This window comes from Anomaloglossus baeobatrachus, chromosome 2 (assembly GCF_048569485.1).
Source record: "Anomaloglossus baeobatrachus isolate aAnoBae1 chromosome 2, aAnoBae1.hap1, whole genome shotgun sequence".
NCBI lineage: Eukaryota > Metazoa > Chordata > Amphibia > Anura > Aromobatidae > Anomaloglossus > Anomaloglossus baeobatrachus.
This window is the reverse complement of record NC_134354.1, coordinates 794986005-795009318: the sequence shown is the minus strand read 5'-3', so window position 1 is coordinate 795009318 and position 23314 is coordinate 794986005. Positions and strand designations below refer to the sequence as shown.

General features: G+C 54.0%; 1 protein-coding gene across 1 annotated transcript in view; it reads right to left on the bottom strand.

Annotated features, from left to right (window-relative positions):
* Positions 1-2550: 2550 nt before the first annotated feature.
* Positions 2551-23314, bottom strand: part of RRM1 (ribonucleotide reductase catalytic subunit M1) — a 59984-nt gene continuing 39220 nt past the window's right edge. The window contains exons 4-16 of the mRNA XM_075334769.1: positions 22408-22570; positions 19440-19581; positions 18816-18899; positions 18317-18478; positions 18129-18208; positions 17848-18049; positions 16584-16733; positions 16278-16499; positions 15982-16058; positions 15338-15473; positions 15162-15257; positions 3039-3227; positions 2551-2944 (exon numbers count right to left, since the gene is read on the bottom strand). Of these exons, the coding sequence (XP_075190884.1) occupies positions 2747-2944; positions 3039-3227; positions 15162-15257; positions 15338-15473; positions 15982-16058; positions 16278-16499; positions 16584-16733; positions 17848-18049; positions 18129-18208; positions 18317-18478; positions 18816-18899; positions 19440-19581; positions 22408-22570 (1901 nt within the window). The 3' untranslated portion in view covers positions 2551-2746. The remainder of the gene's footprint in view (positions 2945-3038; positions 3228-15161; positions 15258-15337; positions 15474-15981; positions 16059-16277; positions 16500-16583; positions 16734-17847; positions 18050-18128; positions 18209-18316; positions 18479-18815; positions 18900-19439; positions 19582-22407; positions 22571-23314) is intronic.

Genomic DNA, 23314 nt, shown 5'->3' with positions numbered 1-23314 from the left:
GGCCTGTTTAAGGGACCGGTCTGGACTGCAAACTCCTAGTCTCTTAGCCGACCACTTGTCCATAGCCTGAGACATGGATAGGGAAAATGACCCAGAGAGTTTCTCAGCAAGCTGTAACTCTGTCCCTGCCGCTTGGACCGGGAACGCCGGCGAAGTTTTCATCATGGAAACTCTGTCGCTGTTATCTGTGCAGTGCCTGTAATATAGGCGCACAAGAGGTTAAAATAAGCCAGTGTTTTGGCACCCTTACTCTTTAAGAGCAGACAACAGCCTGTCGTCCGCAGAGTAATCAGTGAGGGTATACAGCCAAAAACAATAATGCTGCCGAACAGTGAAATCATATAGATAGACACACATATACATACATTATATATATATATATATATATATATATATATATATATATATATATATATATATATATATATATATATATATATATATATATATATATATATATATATATATATATATATATATATATATATATATATATATATATATATATATATATATATATATACATATACACATACATACATACATACATACATACATATATATATATACACACACACACACTGCGGCACCCAGGGGGTGACAACACCCTAGGAAGACCACCTTTGAAAAACTGGTGCCCCCCAGTGCTCAGTGAGGGGGAAGGAGGATAGCAACGTATGCTCCAGCACTCCCTACGTTATGATGCAGGTGTCTGCAGGAATCCGGTGGTCTATAGGGATCAGTGCGGGGGGGCGGAGGACAGCGAGGTGTGCTCCAGCCCTCACTGTCGGCAACCTACCGACCCTCCCGCCCCTCTCCCTGACTGGCAGGCTCAGGGGCGGGAGTGTTAACCCACTAGGCTGCAAAAGCCGGGGATTCAAGTAAAATAGCGGCCGGCAAACATGCATGGTCGGCGCGGTAGTCCCGGACAAAGAATGCCCACCGCAATCGCAGCTGCGTCTGAGGCCAAGGTGCTTCAGGCACCGTGCCAACGGGGACACAGAGTACCTGTAGCTGCAGGGTGTCCCTGACGATACTCCGTCTCCGGCAGGGTAGCCCTCAGATTCTCTGACCCGGATCTCCCTCAGCTGCAGCCAGAAGGTGTTGAAAAAACATGGCTGACGGCGTTCTCTGAGGAGGAGGGAGGCATGGGCGTGTTCACACAAAAGTGCGGGAATCTGGTGCCCCAGCGTGGCTAGTGAGGGGGGCGGAGGACAGCTCAATGTACTACAGCCCTCACTGTCGGCGTCACACCGACCGTCCCGCCCTTTTCCCTGACTGGCAGGTCTGGGGGCGGGAGAATCCCATACTAGGCCGCAAAAGCCGGGGATTAAAGTTGAAATCGCGGCCGACCGGCAGTGCACGGTCGGCGCGGTAGTCCCGGACCCACACGCACGCCGCAGTCGCTGCAGCGTCTGTGCCCAAGGTGCTTTATGCGCTGTCCCAACGGGGACACAGAGCACCTGGAATATGCGTTACTAGGCAGAAGCCGGAGACTAAAGTGTAAGTGCAGCCGGCCACAAGCGCGGTCCCGGCGCACTAACACGCCCAGCAGTGCTGCAGCGTGTACGACACAAGCGCGCCATGCGCCGTCCCCAAGGGGATACAGAGTACCTCGCAGTAGCAGGGCCATGTCCCTGACGATACTCAGCTCCTGTCCAGCAGATTCCCAGGGGCTGCGGAGGGAGCACGGTCCCAGTGTCTAGAGACCGATTATGGATCCCACTTCACCCAGAGCCCTGCAGGGATGGGGAAGGAAAACAGCATGTGGGCTCCAGCCTCCGTACCCGCAATGGGTACCTCAACCTTAACAACACCGCCGACCAGAGTGGGGTGAGAAGGGAGCATGCTGGGGGCCCTATATGGGCCCACTTTTCTTCCATCCGAAATAGTCAGCAGCTGCTGCTGACTAAGTTGTGGAGCTATGCTTGCATGTGTGCCTCCTTCGCACAAAGCTTAAAAACTGAGGAGCCCGTGATGCACGGGAGGGTGTATAGCAGAGGGGAGGGGCTTTACACTTTTAAGTGTAATACTTTGTGTGTCCTCCGGAGGCAGTAGCTATACACCCAATTGTCTGGGTCTCCCAATGGAGCGACAAAGAAAGAAGGTTTAATCATAATCACAGAGGAGGATTCTTTACTGTACGAGCAGTGAGACTATGGAACTCTCTGCCGCATGATGTTGTAATGAGGGAGTCACTACTAACATTAAGCAGAGCCTGGACGCCTTTCTTGAAAAATGTAATATTACCAGTTATGTACATTAGATTTTATGACAGGGTGTTGATCCAGGGAATAGTCTGATTGCCGGATGTGGACGAAGGAAGGACATTTTTCCCCATTGGAACTTGTTTGACACATTGGGGTTTTTTGCCTTCCTCTGGATCAACATGTTAGGCTACGGGTTGAACTAGATGGACTTAGAGTCTCCCTTCAACCTTAAAACTATGATACTATGACATTTCCCGATAAGCGTGCCGGCTACGTAGGACTGCAGGCCACACAAGCCACGCCGCCTTTTATATAGAGGACACAGACAGACGCTCAGACCTTTAGTAGAAAATGTGAATTCATTAATCTCTAGTGCGTGAGATGACAGCCGGCAGCGAGGACCTGTGCGGACCTCCAGGTAATGACCAGAACTACAAAGCCCAGACCCAGGAGACGGCAGATCATGTGCGTAGAGGACAGACGTAGCAGGGCCGGACGAGCAGCCAACAGTTTTACAGTTTGTGGTACCGTCCCCTCTAGGACCCGCACATGAGACACTCGTCCCGGTTTTCCAGGGAGCACACCATGGCGGCTTTATTGCGCTCCTTCTCCTCCGTTATTTCTGCCTCCTTGCTAAGGCTTCCCTTGTCTTTCAGCTTTTCCTTGTCTAGTGTGAACTGGATGGGGTTTGCAGCCGGTCGCGTGCGCAGGTAGTACATGCCCGTCTTCAGTCCCTGGAAGGAGAGGTGAATGGTTAGGAAGCTGCACTTACACAGGACACCGGTGGCCGGTATCGCAGGCGCTGCCCGGCCTTTACACGTGACGCACCTGCTTCCAGCCATAGAAGTGCATGCTCGTCAGCTTGCCGTAGTTGGGCTCCGCCACGTGGATGTTCAGAGACTGGCTCTGGTCAATAAAGGCTCCTCTGTCCGCCGCCATCTTGATAACCGTCTTCTGGGAAATCTCCCACACCGTCTTGTACAGCTCCTTCAGGTCATCCGGGATGTCAGGAATGCTCTACAACAGAGAATTACACAGATTGGACCTCAGCCATAAAATAACATCGGATTTCTGAAGAGACTCATTGGTGGAAGGACGAGGACCCGGGAACCCATGGGGTGAACACTGCTGCCCCCAGGAGGCCCACCCCGAGAACTACAAATCAGCCGAAAAATAAAAAAAAAGTGGTCTCATCAGGAGCAAACGACGCCCGACTACTGGCCACCAAGCCAGTACGACATTAAGCTCATCACTTAGGGGGCAGGCGCGGCGGGGCTGAAGCTCCGGGCCAGTTTTGGCCGCTCGGTTTTCCCGACTTAAGGCAGCACTCATAGCTCCGTCAGGGTCAGTCTGGATGGCAGGACCTTCTCTATTAGGGCACTGGTACGGACGGGCCTTGCTCTTGGCCGTTTAGTCCTCCCAGAGCAAAGCGCACGCATGGAGAGAAGACCGAGCCAAACAGCATCTCCTCCAGATATGGACCATGGATGGAGCAAGCCTTGAGAAGAACAAGTGGATCTTCTCACCACCTCCAGCTGCACTGCACTAGGACCAGACTCGTCCCATCTTCTCTATTCTTCATCAACCTTCTTTCTGGGGTCCTTTGGGCTCAGTCGCCCCCACACCACCCCCTATCTGGTGCCTCGGCTAGGGTCAGCTTCAGTTACATCCTAACCGGACCTGGTGTACCACGGCCCACCCCTCTCCAATCAAGTCCTTCCGGAGGGTCAGACGTACAGCGACACTTCTCTAAACACTTATTACCTCAGTGACTGGACAGAGCAGCTCAACCCCAAGTGTCCTCATACACAGACACCTATGGAAGGGGTTTCCTTTTTCACCTCGATGCAAATAGATCCGCGTCTCCCTTCTTGAGTCCTCTGGTGTCAGGACCCCGATCCTACCCCTCTGTGATGCAGAGGACCCTACAGACTGACGAGCTGTCCTCACTTAACCCTACAAGGTACAGCCCTGGCATCTGTGTGACCAGAACCGTCAGTCTGCACAGAGCATCTACACCGAGGCATCATCCCCAGGGCTCCACCGTCTGGAGATGGAAGACCCCATCACACCGAATTACCCACACGGGCAACTTGCCTCCATGGAACGGTATTTCTTCCATGGACCTTCAGGAGGCCGGCCTCCACAGCCCCATCTAAGGCTAGTTTCACACCTGCGTTGTTTTCCTTCAGTTGCAATCCACCGTTTTGGAAAACAGCGGAATCCGTTAACAGATTCCACCGCTTCCCATAGACTTGTATGGACAACGGATTGCGAGCGATGGACCTGCGTTGCTTCCACCGGGCGGAACACAGCATGTAACGTTTTTTGAGCAGCGGAATCCTTAGGATTTCGCTGCACATGTAACCAGGGTACACATCAGGTTACTAAGCAAAGCACTTTGCTTAGTAACCCGATATTTACCCTGGTTACATGTGCAAGGAGCCAGCGCTAGGCGGTGTACGCTGGTAACCAAGGTAAATAACGGGTAACCAAGCAAAGTGCTTTGCTTAGTTACCCGATATTTACCCTGGCTACGTGTGCAGGGAGCCTGACACTTCCCCGCTTGGCACCGCCCCCTCCCAGACTCCGCATGTGTGTGTGTGTACACACACACACACACACACACAGCAATGCAGTCCCCCGCAACACTGACGTCCTCAGCGCCGTGGCCCCGCTCTGCTCCACCCACCCCGCACTCCACCCCCCGCACACATTTTCTCGGTGGTCGAATGATCAGCTGATCACCCAGCGGCCGGCCGCTGTGAGTGATCAGTTGATTGTTCACAATAGTCTGCCGCCGGTAAAACTGTAAAGAGAAAAGAAAAAAAAAAAAGAAGCAGATTCCGTTTTGTACGATCCGTTGCGCCATTATATGTAACACATCTGTTGCATCCATCACACAACGCAATGCTACGGATGCCGTTCAACGCAAGTGTGAAGCTAGCCTTACACCAGACGTCTCTCGGCTTTGCCATCAGTCATCCTTTCAGTTTGTGGTCTCCCTGTCACCAGGCTCAGCTCCCCGGGTGTTTACAGGGGTCATGGAAGCCATCATGGCTCTTCTGCGTGTCAGGGGAATAGTCCTGGCAGACAATGACCACTAAGGCCTGGTGCAGGCGTCACATGGCACAGGCTACGACAGACAGGTATCCTTCATTGATCTGCTAAATGTCTGGTAAAAGCAAAGTGGAGGACCTAGTGGAGCCCTGGAAGAACACATCACTGCAGAGGCAAGGAGACGTCTGTCCCACTGGAGGATGGCCGCCTCCAGAGCGCAGGCCCAAAAGGCCTAAAGCCGCCTCCAGAGCGCAGGCCCAAAAGGCCCAAAGCCGCCTCCAGAGCGCAGGCCCAAAAGGCTCAAAGCCGCCTCCAGAGCGCAGGCCCAAAAGGCCCAAAGCCGCCTCCAGAGCGCAGGCCCAAAAGGCCCAAAGCCGCCTCCAGAGCGCAGGCCCAAAAGGCCCAAAGCCGCCTCCAGAGCGCAGGCCCAAAAGGCCCAAAGCCGCCTCCAGAGCGCAGGCCCAAAAGGCCCAAAGCTGCCTCCAGAGCGCAGGCCCAAAAGGCCCAAAGCCGCCTCCAGAGCGCAGGCCCAAAAGGCCCAAAGCCGCCTCCAGAGCGCAGGCCCAAAAGGCCCAAAGCCGCCTCCAGAGCGCAGGCCCAAAAGGCCCAAAGCCGCCTCCAGAGCGCAGGCCCAAAAGGCCCAAAGCCGCCTCCAGAGCGCAGGCCCAAAAGGCCCAAAGCCGCCTCCAGAGCGCAGGCCCAAAAGGCCCAAAGCCGCCTCCAGAGCGCAGGCCCAAAAGGCCCAAAGCCGCCTCCAGAGCGCAGGCCCAAAAGGCCCAAAGCCGCCTCCAGAGCGCAGGCCCAAAAGGCCCAAAGCCGCCTCCAGAGCGCAGGCCCAAAAGGCCCAAAGCCGCCTCCAGAGCGCAGGCCCAAAAGGCCCAAAGCCGCCTCCAGAGCGCAGGCCAAAGGCTGAAGGCTGCCTGTGTCACAAGACCCTTGTGCTCTTACAAAAGAAATACAAGGCAGAGAGCAATGGGCTGTGCCTGCAACCGAGGACAGTGTACGGCTGTGTGCACATGGTGCATTTTTCGGGTGCATTTTTGGTCTTAAAACAGCATGACCTTCCTTCCCCAGCAAAGTCTATGAGTTTCCATGTTTGCTGTCCGCACAGGGCAGTTTTGTGTTAGGTGCGTTTTTGTGATGACAACAAAGATGCAACAAGTCAATTATTTCTGCGTTTTTGCCGCCGTTTTTCACCCATGCAATGCACTGAAGAAAAAAAATTGCAACAAAAATGCGACAAAAAACGTGGTAAAAAGGCAGAAAAACACATGCGGTTTGATGTGTTTTTTAGCAGCCAAAAAACGCACAAAAACGCTGCACCTTTGTGGTCACAAAAAAAGGACACAGCCTAAGGGGCTCCCGAGCGGCACACAAGGGGGCAAAGACTGCAGAGCCAGCCGCCCCCGACAGCGACGGGCAGCCGCCGCCCCCGACAGCGACGGGCAGCCGCCGCCCCCGACGGGCAGCCGCCGCCCCCGACAGCGACGGGCAGCCGCCGCCCCCGACAGCGACGGGCAGCCGCCGCCCCCGACAGCGACGAGCAGCCGCCGCCCCCGACAGCGACGAGCAGCCGCCGCCCCCGACAGCGACGGGCAGCCGCCGCCCCCGACAGCGACGGGCAGCCGCCGCCCCCGACAGCGACGGGCAGCCGCCGCCCCCGACAGCGGCGGGCAGCCGCCGCCCCCGACAGCGGCGGGCAGCCGCCGCCCCCGACAGCGACGGGCAGCCGCCGCCCCCGACAGCGACGGGCAGCAGCAGACACCCGACAGCGACGGGCAGCAGCAGACACCCGACAGCGACGGGCAGCAGCAGACACCCGACAGCGACGGGCAGCAGCAGACACCCGACAGCGACGGGCAGCAGCAGACACCCGACAGCGACGGGCAGCAGCAGACACCCGACAGTGACGGGCAGCAGCAGACACCCGACAGCGACGGGCAGCAGACACCCGACAGCGACGGGCAGCAGACACCCGACAGCGACGGGCAGCAGACTCCCGACAGCGACGGGCAGCAGACACCCGACAGCGACGGGCAGCAGACACCCGACAGCGACGGGCAGCAGACACCCGACAGCGACGGGCAGCAGACACCCGACAGCGATGAGCAGCAGACACCCGACAGCGATGAGCAGCAGACACCCGACAGCGCAGACACCGCTCTATGGGGCTTTTGGAGGAAGAGGCTTTTTAACACAGATTATTCCACCACAAAACCTGCATGACAAGAGTTCAGGGGGAAGCTGCGCACATTGCAGGGGGCGATGCGGCCACAAAGTAAGAGGAGATAGTGCTCTAATCCCTGCTGAAGCTGAGGACTGGGGGTGGGGAGAGGGGGGACCGTGCCCAAAAGATTGGAGAAGACAATTGATACAGAGAGACCCAGTATGAAGATATTGGTGATGCTGCAAAGTGGCCGTAACAAGAGAAAACCAAAACCACGGAAGACCCTTTACATCAGCCGCTGCCCCCAGATCCTGATACTATAAGGCTACGGAGAGGTTGGGGTGGGACAATATTTACACGTTACCCCACCACGCCCCTCTGTCCCCCGGGGACCTCACACCACAGAGGTGACTATGGGGGGGGGGGTCTGGATGATCACCAGGAAAGTATCACCCTCAGGGAGGTTACATTGCCGTGGTCTTCATCCCGTGGCCCCCTGGAACCCAGAGTAGCTGGGGGGGGGGTCCTGATAAATCAAAAAAAGCAGAAGCTGCAGATCTGACACCTTCTATGGACTCTCTGAAGAGAGTATAGCCCAATAATTTGTGCCCAGATGCCCCCTCCTAGTGAGTATACAGACACGCCTGTGCCCCACTAAGATTAAAGCAATGCCAGTCTTAGTTCTTCCATCTGGCTTTGATAGAATGCTGCAGCCAAGGATAGTGATCGCCTGCAGCGGTCATATGACACCTCCCGCTGGAAGCAGCAGCCGCCAACAGGAACCAAACTGGGAAAGGTTCAAAGAAGGGAATTTTGTTACTTACCGTAAATTCCTTTTCTTCTAGCTCTTATTGGGAGACCCAGACGATTGGGGTATAGCTACTGCCCTCCGGAGGCCACACAAAGCACTACACTAAAAAGTGCAAGGCCCCTCCCCCTCTGGCTATACCCCCCCGTGGTATCACGGGTTCTCCAGTTTTAGTGCCAAAGCAAGAAGGAGGAAGCCAATAACTGGTTTAAACAAATTAACTCCGAATAACGTCGGAGAACTGAAAAACCGTTCAACATGAACAACATGTGTACCCGCAAACAACCAAGAAATCCCGAAGGACAACAGGGCGGGTGCTGGGTCTCCCAATAAGAGCTAGAAGAAAAGGAATTTACGGTAAGTAACAAAATTCCCTTCTTCTTCAGCGCTCTATTGGGAGACCCAGACGATTGGGACGTCCAAAAGCTGTCCCTGGGTGGGTAAAGAGATACCTCATGTTAGAGCTGCAAAACAGCCCTCCCCTACGGGGATGTCACTGCCGCCTGCAGGACTCTTCTACCTAAGCTGGCATCCGCCGAAGCATAGGTATGCACCTGATAATGTTTGGTGAAAGTGTGCAGACTCGACCAGGTAGCTGCCTGGCACACCTGTTGAGCCGAAGCCTGGTGTCGTAGCGCCCAGGACGCACTCACGGCTCTGGTTGAATGGGCTTTCAGCCCTGAAAGAACCGGAAGCCCTGCAAAACGGTAGGCTTCCAGAATTGGTTCTTTGATCCATCGAGCCAGGGTGGCTTTAGAAGCCTGCAACCTCTTGCGCGTACCAGCGACAAGGGCATCGGAACGGCGTACGGGCGCCGTGCGTGAAATGTAGATTCTGAGTGCTCTCACCAGATCTAGCAAACGTAAATCATTCTCATACCGGTGAACCGGATGAGTGCAAAAGGACGGTAAGGAGATATCCTGATTAAGATGAAACGAGGATACTACCTTAGGGAGAAACTCCGGAATGATGCGCAGCACTACCTTGTCCTGGTGAAACACCAGGAAGGGAGCCTTGGATGACAGAGCTGCCAGCTCAGACACTCGCCGAAGCGATGTGATCGCAACGAGAAACGCCACCTTCTGTGACAGGCGAGAAAAGGAAACTTCCTTCAGAGGCTCGAAACAACTAGAACCCTGTTCAGATCCCATGGATCCAACGGCCGCTTGTACGGGGGTACGATATGACAAACCCCCTGCGGGAACGTGCGCACCTTAGAAAGACGTGCTAGACGCTTCTGAAAAAAACACGGATAGTGCTGAGACTTGCCCTTTGAGGGAGTCTAGCGACAAGGCCTTTTCTAACTCCTATTGTAGGAAGGAAAGAAAGATAGGCAATGCAAATGGCCAGGGAGACACTCCCTGAGTAGAGCACCAGATTAAGAAAACCTTCCACGTTCTGTGGTAGATCTTAGCAGACGTGGGCTTCCTAGCCTGTCTCATGGTGGCAACGACCCCTTGGGATAATCCTGAAGACGCTAGGATCCAGGACACACAAGCCACACAGTCAGGTTCAGGGCCGCAGAATTCCGATGGAGAAAACGGCCCTTGAGACAGTAAGTCTGGTCGGTCTGGTAGTGACCCCGGTCGGCCGACCGTGAGATGCCACAGATCCGGGTACCACGATCTCCTCGGCCAGTCTGGTGCGACGAGTATGACGCGGCTGCAATCGGATCTGATTTTTGCGCAGTACTCTGGGCAAGAGTGCCAGAGGTGGAAACACATATGTGAGCCGGAACTGCGACCAATCTTGCACTAAGGCGTCTGCCGCCAGAGCTCTGTGATCGCGCGATCGTGCCATAAATGCCGGGACCTTGTTGGTGTGCCGAGACGCCATTAGGTCGACGTCCGGCCCCCCCCCCAGCGGCAACAGATTTCCTGAAACACGTCCGGGTGAAGGGACCATTCCCCCGCGTCCATACCCTGGCGACTGAGGAAGCCTGCTTCCCAGTTTTCTACGCCCGGGATGTGAACTGCGGATATGGTGGATGCTGTGTCCTCCACCCACATGAGGATTCGCCGGACTTCCTGGAAGGCTGCTGACTGCGTGTCCCTCCTTGGTGGTTGATGTATGCCACCGCTGTGGAGATGTCCGACTGGATTCGGATCTGCTCCCTTCTAGCCACTTTTGGAAAGCTAATAGGGTAAGATACCCTGCCCCGATTTCCAGCACATCGAACTGAAGGGTGGACTCCTGCTGAGTCCACGTCCCCTGAGCCATGTGGCGGAGACAAACTGCTCCCCACCCTGACAGACTCGTATCTGTCGTGACCACTGCCCAGGATGGGGGCTATGGCAATGAGGTGGGAATAAGCCACTATTGCAGAGAGTCCTCGGCCGTCAGGGAAAGGGAGACTTCCCGTCCAGGGAGGTTGACTGCCCATCCCATTGGCGGAGAATGTCCCATTGCCGTTGGCGCAGATGAAACTGCGCAAAGAGAACTGCCTCGATGGCTGCCACCATCTTCCTTAGGAAGTGCATGAGGCGCCTTAAGGGGTGCGACTGGCCTTGAAGGAGAGACTGCACCTCTGTCCGCAGTGAACGCTGCTGGTTCAGCGGAAGCTTCACTATGGCTGATAGAGTATGAAACTCCCTGCCGAGATACGTTAGTGATTGAGTCGGAGACAGATTTGACCTTGCCAAATTGATGATCCACCCGAAAGTCTGGAGAGTCTCCAGCGTAACATTCAGGCTGCGTTGGCATGCCTCGAGGGAGGTTGCTTTGACGAGTAGATCGTCCAAGTACGGAATCACCGGGTGTCCGTGAGAGTGCAAGACTGCTACCACTGCTGCCATGACCTTGGTGCCCACCCGTGGGGCTGTCGCCAGACTGAATGGCAGAGCTACGAACAGAAGATGTTCGTCTCCTATCACAAAACGTAGAAAACGTTGGTGCTCCGTAGCAATTGGCACGTGGAGATAGGCATCTTTGATGTCTGTTGAGGCAAGGAAGTCTCCTCGAGACATTGAGGCAATGACGGATCGGAGGGATCCCATCCGGAACCGCCTGGCGTTCGCATGCTCGTTGAGCAGTTTCAGAACCAGAACAGGACGGAAGGAACCGTCCATTTTTGGAGCCACAAAGAGATTGGAGTACAAACCCTCGCCCTCGTTCCTGAGGGGGGGACAGGGATCACCACTCCTTCTGCTCTTAGAGCGTCCACCGCCTGCAGCAGGGCATCTGCTCGGTGGAGAGGTGGGGCCGTTCTGAAGAATGGAGTCGGAGGACGAGAACAGAACACTGTCCTGTGCACGTGAGCACAATGTCCGTCACCCACCGGTCTGTGACCTGTGGCAGCTAAATGTCGCCAAAGGCGGGGGAGTCTGCCATCAACCGCGGATGCGGAGAGAGAGAGAGAGAGAGAGAGCTGAGAGTCCTGAGGAGACCGCCTTGGTAGCGGTTCCTCCGACTGCCTTCCTTGGGCGAGATTGAGCCCGGCCGGAATCTGAGCCCGTCTGAGGTTTTGTAGCCCTTTTGCACGAGGACAATTGGGACCTGCCGGAGCTTGGGAAGGACCGAAACCTCGACTGTACTTTTAGGACAGCATTAACAGGGTAAGTCGCAGTGCAGACATTGCGGGGTTACGGACGCCTCTGCGGTACAGATGTCCCTGCTCAAGGTCAGCTGCGCAAGAACAGCAGAAAAGGTTAGGTTGCCAATACGGCTGTGGATGCCGGAGCAACCGACACGCCGATAGCCTCCTAGACAGATTTCAACCAGAGTCCATCTGTCTGTGAATGGCATCTTGAAGTGAAGCCCCATCTCCAGTGCAACTATGGCTCTATATGCAAGCCTGGAGATTGGAGAATCCACCTTTGGACCCTGGGTCCAGCGCTTGACCACGTCAGGGGAAAAAAGGGATAACGTGTATCCTAAAAACGTTTGGAGAAGACGCTTATCTGGTAAGCGTGGTGTTCCTGGACTGCTTCTCTGAAGTCAGCGTGGCCAGAAAAATACTCAATATCTGCGTGAGACACTGAAAAGGAACTTCTCCTGTTCGTCTCCTATCTCCACTGGGGGAGCTGAGGGAGAAAGATCCAACCTTCCATTGGTGGACGGTATAGGACATTCCGTATGGCGTTACCACCCGGTGTATCCGGATCGATAGCGATGTCAGTATCAAAGCCCTGAAGAGCTGCCTTTTGTTCAAGTAGATTGCCCATGGGTGCAAGTCTCTATATTATGACTACTCCGTCCCTGTCCATGGACAGGGTTGACAGGAGGTTTCTTTGGCCACAACTAGTAGAGCCCCGGCAGACGAAGTGCTAGAGACCCCGGCAGACGACGTGCTACAGTGGAGCATGCACACAATGGGACGGTGTCATGAACAGCATCCCATGTAGTAAAAACAGCACTGAAAACTGTGTTGCTTTTTTTTTTTTTTTTTTTTTTTTTTGCCGCTGCCGACTAGCTATCTAGAAGTATATAGCCAAGATTGGTGACCGTACATTGCAATGTATAGCATACAGGCATAAAGTACAAATGACCACTGCAGCACAAGCAATACAAGCAGCATAGAAGCCTGTGCCCTGGCACCCCTGCTCTTCTGCTGCTGTATACTAGTCATCTAGGGGAATATAGCCCAGAAGAGTGACCCTACAGTGCAATGTATAGCATACAAGCACAAGTACAAATGAACACTGCAGCACATGCAATCCAAGCAGCATAGAAGCCTGTGCCCTGGCACCTCTGCTCTTCTGCTGCTGTAGACTAGTCATCTCGGGGAATATAGCCCAGAAGAGTGACCATACAGTGCAATGTATAGCATACAAGCACAAGTACAAATGCACACTGCAGCCCATGCAATACAAGCAGCATAGAAAAAAACCTGTGCCCCAGCACCCTTGGTTTTCTGCTGCTGTAGTCTAGCCATTCCAGAAGAATATAGCTAAGACTAGCGACTGTACAGTGCAATGTATAGCATATCAGCATAAACACAAATGAACACCTCAGTCGTGCAAAACAAGCAGCCTAGAAAGCCTGTGCTTTAGCACACCTGCTTTCCTGCTGCTGATGTGTCGCTCCCCAAGCGGGCATATAGCGACCTATGTAGTTAAAAACAACACATGTATACACTGCAGTTATATCGTGGTCAGCACTATGTGTGCCGCTTACCGCCCGCCTATAAGCGGGTGTATGATCGCCACCGTCCTGCCTTGGTGCCGAAAGTCCGAGCTCGGACTGCAGTAATGGCTGCCGGCTTCTTCCCCAGCTCGTGTGAGTAGGGGCGGGCCGTGAGCGTGCCCCCGAGGCAGAGCGGGAATCCGGCGTCCGACAGTGTGCAGTGAGAGGGCTGGAGCATGTAAAAAGGCTCCAGCCCTCGGCGCTGCTGATTGCTCAGCGCCTGTCCCCTTCCCTGAGTGACAGGGAGGGGGCGGGAACGAAGCGGCACTAGGCCGCAGAAGCCGGGGACTGGAGTTATAAGCGCCGCCGCCGTAAAAGCGCGGTCGGCGCCCAGTCCCCGGCGAACTACAAGTCCCAGCCGCGCCGCCGCTCCCGGAGCGTCCGGCGCGGTAGTTCCCAAAACACAAAGTCACTCAGCAAAGCTGCAGTGACTGTAACCCTTTACTGTCCCCGGCGCACTAGCACACCCAGCAAGTCTGGAGTGTGCTGTGCCTGTGTGTACGGGGACACAGAGTACCTGTAATGGTGCAGGGCCATGTCCCTGAACGGTACTCCAGCTCCGTATCCAGCAGGTTCAAATGGGTCTGTGGATGGAGCCCGGCGTCAGAGCTTTGAGGCCGGCAGGATCCCACTTCCTCAGAGCCCCTCAGGGGGATGTGGAAGGAAAGCAGCATGTGGGCTCCAGCCTCCGTACCAGCAATAGGTACCTCAACCTTACAACACCATCCAGGGGTGAGAAGGGAGCATGCTGGGGACACTATATGTGTCCTCTTTTCTTCCATCCGAAATAGTCAGCAGCTACTGCTGACTAAAATCTGTGGAGCTATGCGTGGATGTCTGACCTCCTTCGCACACAAAGCTAAAACTGGAGAACCCGTGATACCACGGGGGGGTATAGCCAGAGGGGGAGGGGCCTTGCACTTTTTAGTGTAGTGCTTTGTGTGGCCTCCGGAGGGCAGTAGCTATACCCCAATCGTCTGGGTCTCCCAATAGAGCGCTGAAGAAAGTAGAGGACGACGCCTGTGACAGGGCCCCAGCGTAAGTGCTAGGTCCCCTCAGGTGATCCATTTCAGAGTAGCCATTCATTATATGGCTGTGTGAAGGTAGCCTGGGCTATAGATTGTTTGTTCAAATGTAAGAAGATTATCTGTGCATGTAAATAATGAAAATAGAGATGTCATTTCATAATTAGCTGTGTCTCTATATGACAATTGCACAGATGCCATAATATGGTTCTAAGCTGTATGTTCAAGAAAGGGTTAACCAAAGATAATGAAGCCAGAATGAACAGTAAAGGCTTTCATAGTGAAAGTCTTCAGTGATTTCACACAAAGGAGGAATGTGCTTACGAGATAATCAAGCCAGAATAAATAATGAACGGAGGTATGTCATAATATACAGAAAGCATTTTATAATTAGGATTTTCTCACAGCTGAAATAAGGGATGTAATATGTGGGATGATCACTCCCTGTTCTTGCTTCAAGGTCGAAGACGACTGTTGTATGGTATATCACGACGCCTATACTGGCTCAAAGAGTGAGCACAATCTCTGTGGTCATTGCTTCTGAGTGATTTATTATATCTGTACAGATAGCTAATTTAGACCCATCCTTTGGATTTGCCCTGAACAAAGACTCCATTAGCAGTCTTACCTAAATTTCTCCCTTGACAACTGAACCCCCCCAATATCCCATCCGCTAATATATCTGTTCCAGGGAAGGGTGGGCCCGGATCTTGCACAGCCCCCAGTACATGTCCCCCCCCAGTGAGTGGCAGATGATAGGGAATTACCTGAATGGATCCATTACAGGAAATGATCTGATTCTTCATCTCTTCGTCCCATAGGCCTCTCTCTGTGAGATCCTTTAACAGGTGTGGATTCACGATCTAAACAGACATAGATCTAGCTGTAAAGCAGCGATGGCAGCGGGCGGATCCTCTACACACAGATTACTGATCAGACGTACCTGGAACTCCCCGGAGAGGACCCTTCGAGTGTAGATGTTGCTGGTGTACGGCTCGATGGACTCGTTATTCCCCAGGATCTGTGCGGTGGAGGCCGTGGGCATCGGGGCTAGGAGCAGACTGTTTCTAATGCCGTGCCTGAGGGGGGTGCAGGACAGAGCTCAGTGGTGAGACCCCAAATAGGAGGGTGCATCAGAGGTACAGCAATACACAAGAAGACGACAGGCATCTACATTTCTGGAATTTGGGTTAATCCAAATGGCCACACTTCATGAGACTGTCAGTAATGGCACGAGCAGAGGCAGCGCGGGGCATGTACATCATATAGAACACCTATTCTGACTCCATCTGCTGCACTGCAGCTTTATATGCAATATAGGCTCACCGTGCCATGGGGGCAAATCATTGCATGTGCCATCTATGTGCCAGCAGCGATACAGGCACTCCACTGTCCATCAGAAAGCCGGGGGAGAGTCTACAGAGCAGCTCCATACGGCACAATCTGTAGTGCCGCAGATGTGCCAGAATTACGCTGCGACCGTTGCCTGTGCAGGGGCAGTGAAATACACAAGTCCCCTTTAAGCGGCTGATAACATGGAACAATAGAGCTCAGAGGCCACATAGCAGCGGGTTTGGTTGCACTCACTTGGCAATGGTCTCTTTCAGAGCTTTCCAGTCCCAGAGGTCGGTGGGGGCGACATTCCACATATCGTATTGCAGGATCTGTGGACATAAAAGCCTGATTCAGCCTGATGCAGGGGCTACACGCGGCCGCAGACAGGGGCTACACGCGGCCGCAGACAGGGGCTACACGCGGCCGCAGACAGGGGCTACACGCGGCCGCAGACAGGGGCTACACGCGGCCGCAGACAGGGGCTACACGCGGCCGCAGACAGGGGCTACACGCGGCCGCAGACAGGGGAACGCTGCCAGGATCCTCACCCCTTTACTGACAGGGCTCCCCTCATAGGTGTCGTAGGCCCCGAGCTCTCTGGCCAGGTCACAGCTGGACTCCAGCGCGGCGTAGTAGATGGTTTCGAAGATCTGCTTGTTCAGTAGCTGCGCCTCCGCACTCTCGAACGGGTACCGCATAAGGATGAAGGCATCGGCCAGGCCCTGCACCCCGATCCCAATGGGCCGGTGCCGCTTATTGGAGTATTCAGCCTGCGGACATTGACAGGAGGGGGTGATATCTGCAGACGTAGCACACACAGCCGAGGAGGGGCGCGACGCTTCTTTAAGACTTACCTCGGGCACCGGATAGAAGTTGATGTCGATTATCTTGTTCAGGTTCCTCACCACCACCTTGGTCACGTCTGCCAGCTTCTTGAAGTCATAGGTCCGCTCAGGAGTCACGTACATATTCAGTGCGAGGGACGCCAGGTTACACACCGCCACCTACAAAACAGCAATCCGGAGAGAAAAAGTGTTAGTGCGTGTGCCACAATGTCCACGTGAGGACTATACCGGGGATCAGCCGAGAGGTGCATGAGATGGTACAGTGTCCAGCCTTACATGGGACTGCCCAACTTACAAAATCATCACCACAGGAGAGGAGGCAACTTACTAATCACTGCGACCCTCCTACCTGCCGGAATCCCCGGCGCCTCCCCTGCACGATAGACCCAGCATTGCATCACCTGCCGGGACCCCAGGCGCCTCCCCTGCACGATAGACCCTGCACTGCATCACATGCCGGGACCCCAGGCGCCTCCCCTGCACGGTAGACCCAGCATTGCATCGCGTGCCGGGACCCCAGGCGCCTCCCCTGCACGATAGACCCAGCATTGCATCACGTGCCGGGACCCCAGGCGCCTCCCCTGCACGATAGACCCAGCATTGCATCACGTGCCGGGACCCCAGGCGCCTCCCCTGCACGATAGACCCAGCATTGCATCACGTGCCGGGACCCCAGGCACCTCCCCTGCACGGTAGACCCAGCATTGCATCACCTGCCGGGACCCCAGGCACCTCTCCTGCACAGTAGACCCAGCATTGCATCACCTGCCGGGATCCCGGGCGCCTCCCCTGCACGGTAGGCCCAGCATTGCATCATCTGCCGGGATCCCAGGCACCTCTCCTGTATGGTAGGCCCAGCATTGCATCACGTGCCGGGACCCCAGGCACCTCTGCTGCACGGTAGACCCAGCATTGCATCACCTGCCGGGACCCCAGGCACCTCTCCTGTATGGTAGGCCCAGCATTGCTTCACCTGCCGGGACCCCAGGCACCTCTCCTGCACGGTAGACCCAGCATTGCATCACCTGCCGGGACCCCAGGCGCCTCCCCTGCACGGTAGACCCAGCATTGCATCACGTGCACTGCAATGATGAGGTCGCACCGAACCGACTATCAGAAGAGGCCAGCAAGCAGGAAAAGAGTCGCAGGGCTTTGGGATGGCAGCCCCAGGCCACCAACACACTTCAGAGTCCCGTACTTGGGAACAATGGGGACATCTCTGTGTGTATATATAATAAAAATATATATTTGTGTATGATCTAGAAGTTGTCACCTCTTTGTCGCTGGTGTACTCCACGATCTCGGTGCACAGATTGCTGCACTTGATGGTGCCGAGGTTCTGCTGGTTGCTCTTGCGGTTGCAGGAGTCCTTGTACACCATGTACGGGGTGCCGGTCTCCGTCTGGGACTCGATGATGGCGTACCACAGCTGCTGAGCTTTCACCACTTTGCGGGCCCGGCCCTCCTTCTCGTACCTGCGATACATAATATACAGTTCAGTAGAGTGGTGCACACGGGACGGTTTCTGGGGTCTTTTCCTCCAGCAGCTCCCACCTTGCGTAGAGTTTCTCAAACTCCTCTCCCCAAACTTCCTCCAGCCCCGGACACTCATGAGGACACAGCAGGGACCAGTCCTGCAGAGAAAGATGGAGGAGAGGTGAATATGGCAAAACCATCAATTACACTGCACTGTGCCGCCTCTGCTGGAGCTCGTACGGCCGCTCCACAGCACAGACAGGTACCTGATTAGATTCCACTCGTTCCATGAAGAGATCTGGGATCCACAGGGCAAAGAACAGATCTCTCGCCCTCTGCTCCTCCTTTCCAGTATTCTTCTTCAGCTCCAAAAACTCAAAGATGTCGTAGTGCCACGGCTCCAGGTAGATGGCAAATGCCCCCGGCCTCTGCACCCCGCAAAATAAAAGTGTACAACTTATTACCCCCTAAAGCAAATAACGTACAATCTGAAGAAAAGCCCCAGTCACATGTGCAAGATGAGGACTGATCTAACATTAAATCCTCGCAAATCTGCAGATACATTGCAGCCGATGCACTTCATAGTCACATCTGTGGATTTTACAGACTATGTAGTAATAAGGAGCGGCTGAGGCTCGTAGCTGCAGTCAATGTGGCTGCCATAAAGGAGAAGGGGATACTTTCTGCCACGAGTCCCTTTACAATACCCATCAGATACCAGCATATGGACAGAGACCCGCTGACAGAAGAGACCCCAATACACACCTTGTTCCCTCCTTGATCTACGTAGCGCGCAGTGTTGTTGTAGACACGTAACATTGGCACCAGCCCGTTGGAGTTACCGTTTGTCTGGAAAATCAAGGAGAGACATGTATTCCAGCTTCAGGCGTTCAGAACAGATGAAATCACCGCAGCATTTGTACGGCTGCGTCCACACGGGACTGTACCTGGAGATACATGCGCAGGTTTCCCGCAGATGATCCCTGGAATCCGCAGCTAGCCATAGCAATTCCAGTGAAATATCTGCGGAAAACCTGCGCCATTCATTACCTGCAGAAGTCCGGCCAGCTATCTCCATAGTGGAGCGCCGGGATTTCCGCAGGAGTAATGGACATGCAGTTACGTGAGGCTGCGAGACATGCGCAGCATATTCTGCAGCCGCACACACCACAGCATGGACACAGCACTCCATGTCCCATAGGATAACATGATAACATGGGCAGTGTCTTTACTTGCTGAAACCTGTGGATTTATCTAAAAAATCCAGATAAATCTGCAGGTTTTCTGTGGCAAAATCCACGAGTACAAGGTCCCGTGAGCACATAGCCTTACACTAATTAGCACCATATTACCAGCGCTGATGCTACAGACGCAGCGCACGGCACTCACCCCGGCGATATAGCTTCCGGTGGCCCGGATGCAGCTCACAGCCACTCCGATCCCTCCGGCAGACTTGGAGATCAGTGCACATTGCTTTAGTGTGTCATAAATGCCTTCAATGCTGTCATCCTTCATACACAGAAGAAAACAGCTGGAAAAGGAGGAAAACCCGGAATAAGACGCGTCACAATCACATCCAGAGGGATTTACACCGAGGAGCCTCCAACAGCATCACAACCAGACACTAGACGAGGCCCCCGATCTCTGGAACCATGCGGAGGATACAGAGACCCCACTACTCAGGGGATTACAAGAAAAGCAAACACTGCCCCCCCTTCACCTAGTGACGGGTCCTCGAAATGTGTCCAGACATTGCCCTGCCTGAGCCGGGTGTAACGAGCGCCCGAGGCCTCTGATATTGGGAATGGACGGGTCATGGCTGCCAGCAGACCTCAGCGAGGCGTGTATGGCCGCAGGGGATTCTTCACGGCTTTATAGGTCATAAGGCAACTCTACATTTATCCCCCTTTTCACCAGCAGTCAGTGCGCGGACGGGTTATCCCCCATTTCACCAGCAGTCAGTGCGCGGACTGGTTATCCCCCATTTCACCAGCAGTCAGTGTGCGGACTGGTTATCCCCCATTTCACCAGCAGTCAGTGCGCGGACGGGTTATCCCCCATTTCACCAGCAGTCAGTGTGCGGACTGGTTATCCCCCATTTCACCAGCAGTCAGTGCTCGGACTGGTTATCCCCCATTTCACCAGCAGTCAGTGCTCGGACTGGTTATCCCCCATTTCACCAGCAGTCAGTGCTCGGACTGGTTATCCCCCATTTCACCAGCAGTCAGTGTGCGGACTGGTTATCCCCCATTTCACCAGCAGTCAGTGCGCGGACGGGTTATCCCCCATTTCACCAGCAGTCAGTGTGCGGACTGGTTATCCCCCATTTCACCAGCAGTCAGTGCTCGGACTGGTTATCCCCCATTTCACCAGCAGTCAGTGCTCGGACTGGTTATCCCCCATTTCACCAGCAGTCAGTGCTCGGACTGGTTATCCCCCATTTCACCAGCAGTCAGTGTGCGGACGGGTTATCCCCCATTTCACCAGCAGTCAGTGCTCGGACTGGTTATCCCCCATTTCACCAGCAGTCAGTGCTCGGACTGGTTATCCCCCATTTCACCAGCAGTCAGTGTGCGGACTGGTTATCCCCCATCTCACCAGCAGTCAGTGTGCGGACTGGTTATCCCCCATTTCACCAGCAGTCAGTGCTCGGACTGGTTATCCCCCATTTCACCAGCAGTCAGTGTGCGGACTGGTTATCCCCCATTTCACCAGCAGTCAGTGCTCGGACTGGTTATCCCCCATTTCACCAGCAGTCAGTGTGCGGACGGGTTATCCCCCATTTCACCAGCAGTCAGTGCTCGGACTGGTTATCCCCCATTTCACCAGCAGTCAGTGTGCGGACTGGTTATCCCCCATTTCACCAGCAGTCAGTGCTCGGACTGGTTATCCCCCATTTCACCAGCAGTCAGTGTGCGGACTGGTTATCCCCCATTTCACCAGCAGTCAGTGCTCGGACTGGTTATCCCCCATTTCACCAGCAGTCAGTGCTCGGACTGGTTATCCCCCATTTCACCAGCAGTCAGTGCGCGGACTGGTTATCCCCCATTTCACCAGCAGTCAGTGCTCGGACGGGTTATCCCCCATTTCACCAGCAGTCAGTGTGTGGACTGGTTATCCCCCATTTCACCAGCAGTCAGTGCTCGGACGGGTTATCCCCCATTTCACCAGCAGTCAGTGTGTGGACTGGTTATCCCCCATTTCACCAGCAGTCAGTGTGTGGACTGGTTATCCCCCATTTCACCAGCAGTCAGTGCGCGGACTGGTTATCCCCCATTTCACCAGCAGTCAGTGCTCGGACGGGTTATCCCCCATTTCACCAGCAGTCAGTGTGCGGACTGGTTATCCCCCATCTCACCAGCAGTCAGTGTGCGGACTGGTTATCCCCCATCTGGTGCACATGCATTGCTTTGCCCTGCAGGCCTAGGTCTTCTATATTGCTGGCCGGGAGCTTGTGACCGCACGTGCAGTGCTACCTCGGTTTTCGTTGATCTCCGTTATAGTTTATTTCGGTTTTGGTTGATTTTTTCCCACTAATCATGTGCCTTGGATTTTGCTGATTGCCTCGGTTTGTCGGTTGTTGTCGGCTCGCCCACGCGACTGCGCAACAAAGGGTGATCCGTGCAGGCTCCGATTCTGCAGCATTAGGCGTCACCCCACTTTTCAATTGCAATATGTATTTATTCTTTACATTAGTACTTTATATTCATTTGTTATTGTTTTAGGTAATTAAACAATACCTTTATACCCTATAGAATGTGTTTTTGCTATGTATTGGATTTACATTGATTCCTATGGAAATAATTGCTTCGGTTTTAGTCGGTTTCTGTCTTCATTGATTGCATTCAGATGGATTATCACCAGGATAGAAGGCAAATAAGGCTTCCATGTTCCATTTCAAAAATTGCCACAATTAAGCTCCTTTCCAGCCGATGTCTGGAGTCCGGGTGAAGCTCCGGTCAATACCGGTGCCTGGTGTCCCTGGTCTGGTTCTGAAGGGTCCTGTTCCCAGACAGTGGTATCAGCCGGAGGTTTCCAATTTACTGATCGGTGCAGAGGAAGTACCACTTTTGCCTGGGTTCAGTTTTAGCGGCTGCCATTCATTAATAGGCCATGTCGTGGTTCTAGGGCATCAGGTCAAATTCCAACGGCATTGGGGATAGCCCCGAGCCCTGTGTACTCCACATCATGCGGGGACGGATAGGGAGGACGAGGAGCCAATACCTGCTCCTTATGGCGTTCCCCAGACAGGGCAGGTAACAGATCTATAGCGCCTGGGTCAGGACGAAAAGGGGTGACGAGAAATATAGGAAAAACAAATAGCGCTGGATACAGGTATACCGGCAGCGTCACATACCTGGATAGTTGGGGTCTGTTGGTGCCGGCGTTGAACAGAGTGGGGGACGCGTGGGTGAACCATCTCTCGGACAGCAGGTTGTAGGTTTCTATGGCGGCCTCTATGTCCTCCTTGTGAATTCCTACAGACACCCTCATCAGCATGTGCTGGGGACGCTCTGCCACTGCGGGGGACAACACAGACCAGTCATATGGGGAATATGCGAATAAATCCCCACAATCCGGGACCTCAAATATTACCACAACCCCCGGGAAGAGAGAATAAGAGAAGGCCACTCCTGCAGCATCAGTCTTTATACAGCACAACGGCTGCTCGGGCCTAAGGTGATGTACGAGGGAACGACAATCCTGTACCATAGAAACAGGAGGACAAGGGGTTAATGCTGAAAATATATACATTTATTAAACACTGCAAAGTGCAAATCCAGAGAGGAAAAGGTTTAAAAAATCCCAATATATGTTCTGCAAAACAGACAATGCAAACCTGGAAAACGAGACGTGTACGGGACAAGGAAAGGACAGCCCTGCACGGAGAGGGACACTGCCATTATAGAATTCATAATAAATCATGTATGTACGGGACAAGGAAAGGAAAGGACAGGCCTGCACGGAGAGTGACACTGCCATTGTAGAATGCATAATAAATCATGTATGTACGGGGCAAGGAAAGGAAAGGACAGCCCTGCACGGAGAGGCTGCACTGCCATTATAGAATGCATAATAAATCATGTATGTACGGGACAAGGAAAGGACAGGCCTGCACGGAGAGTGACACTGCCATTATAGAATTCATAATAAATCATGTATGTACGGGACAAGGAAAGGACAGCCCTGCACGGAGAGGGACACTGCCATTATAGAATGCATAATAAATCATGTATGTACGGGACAAGGAAAGGACAGGCCTG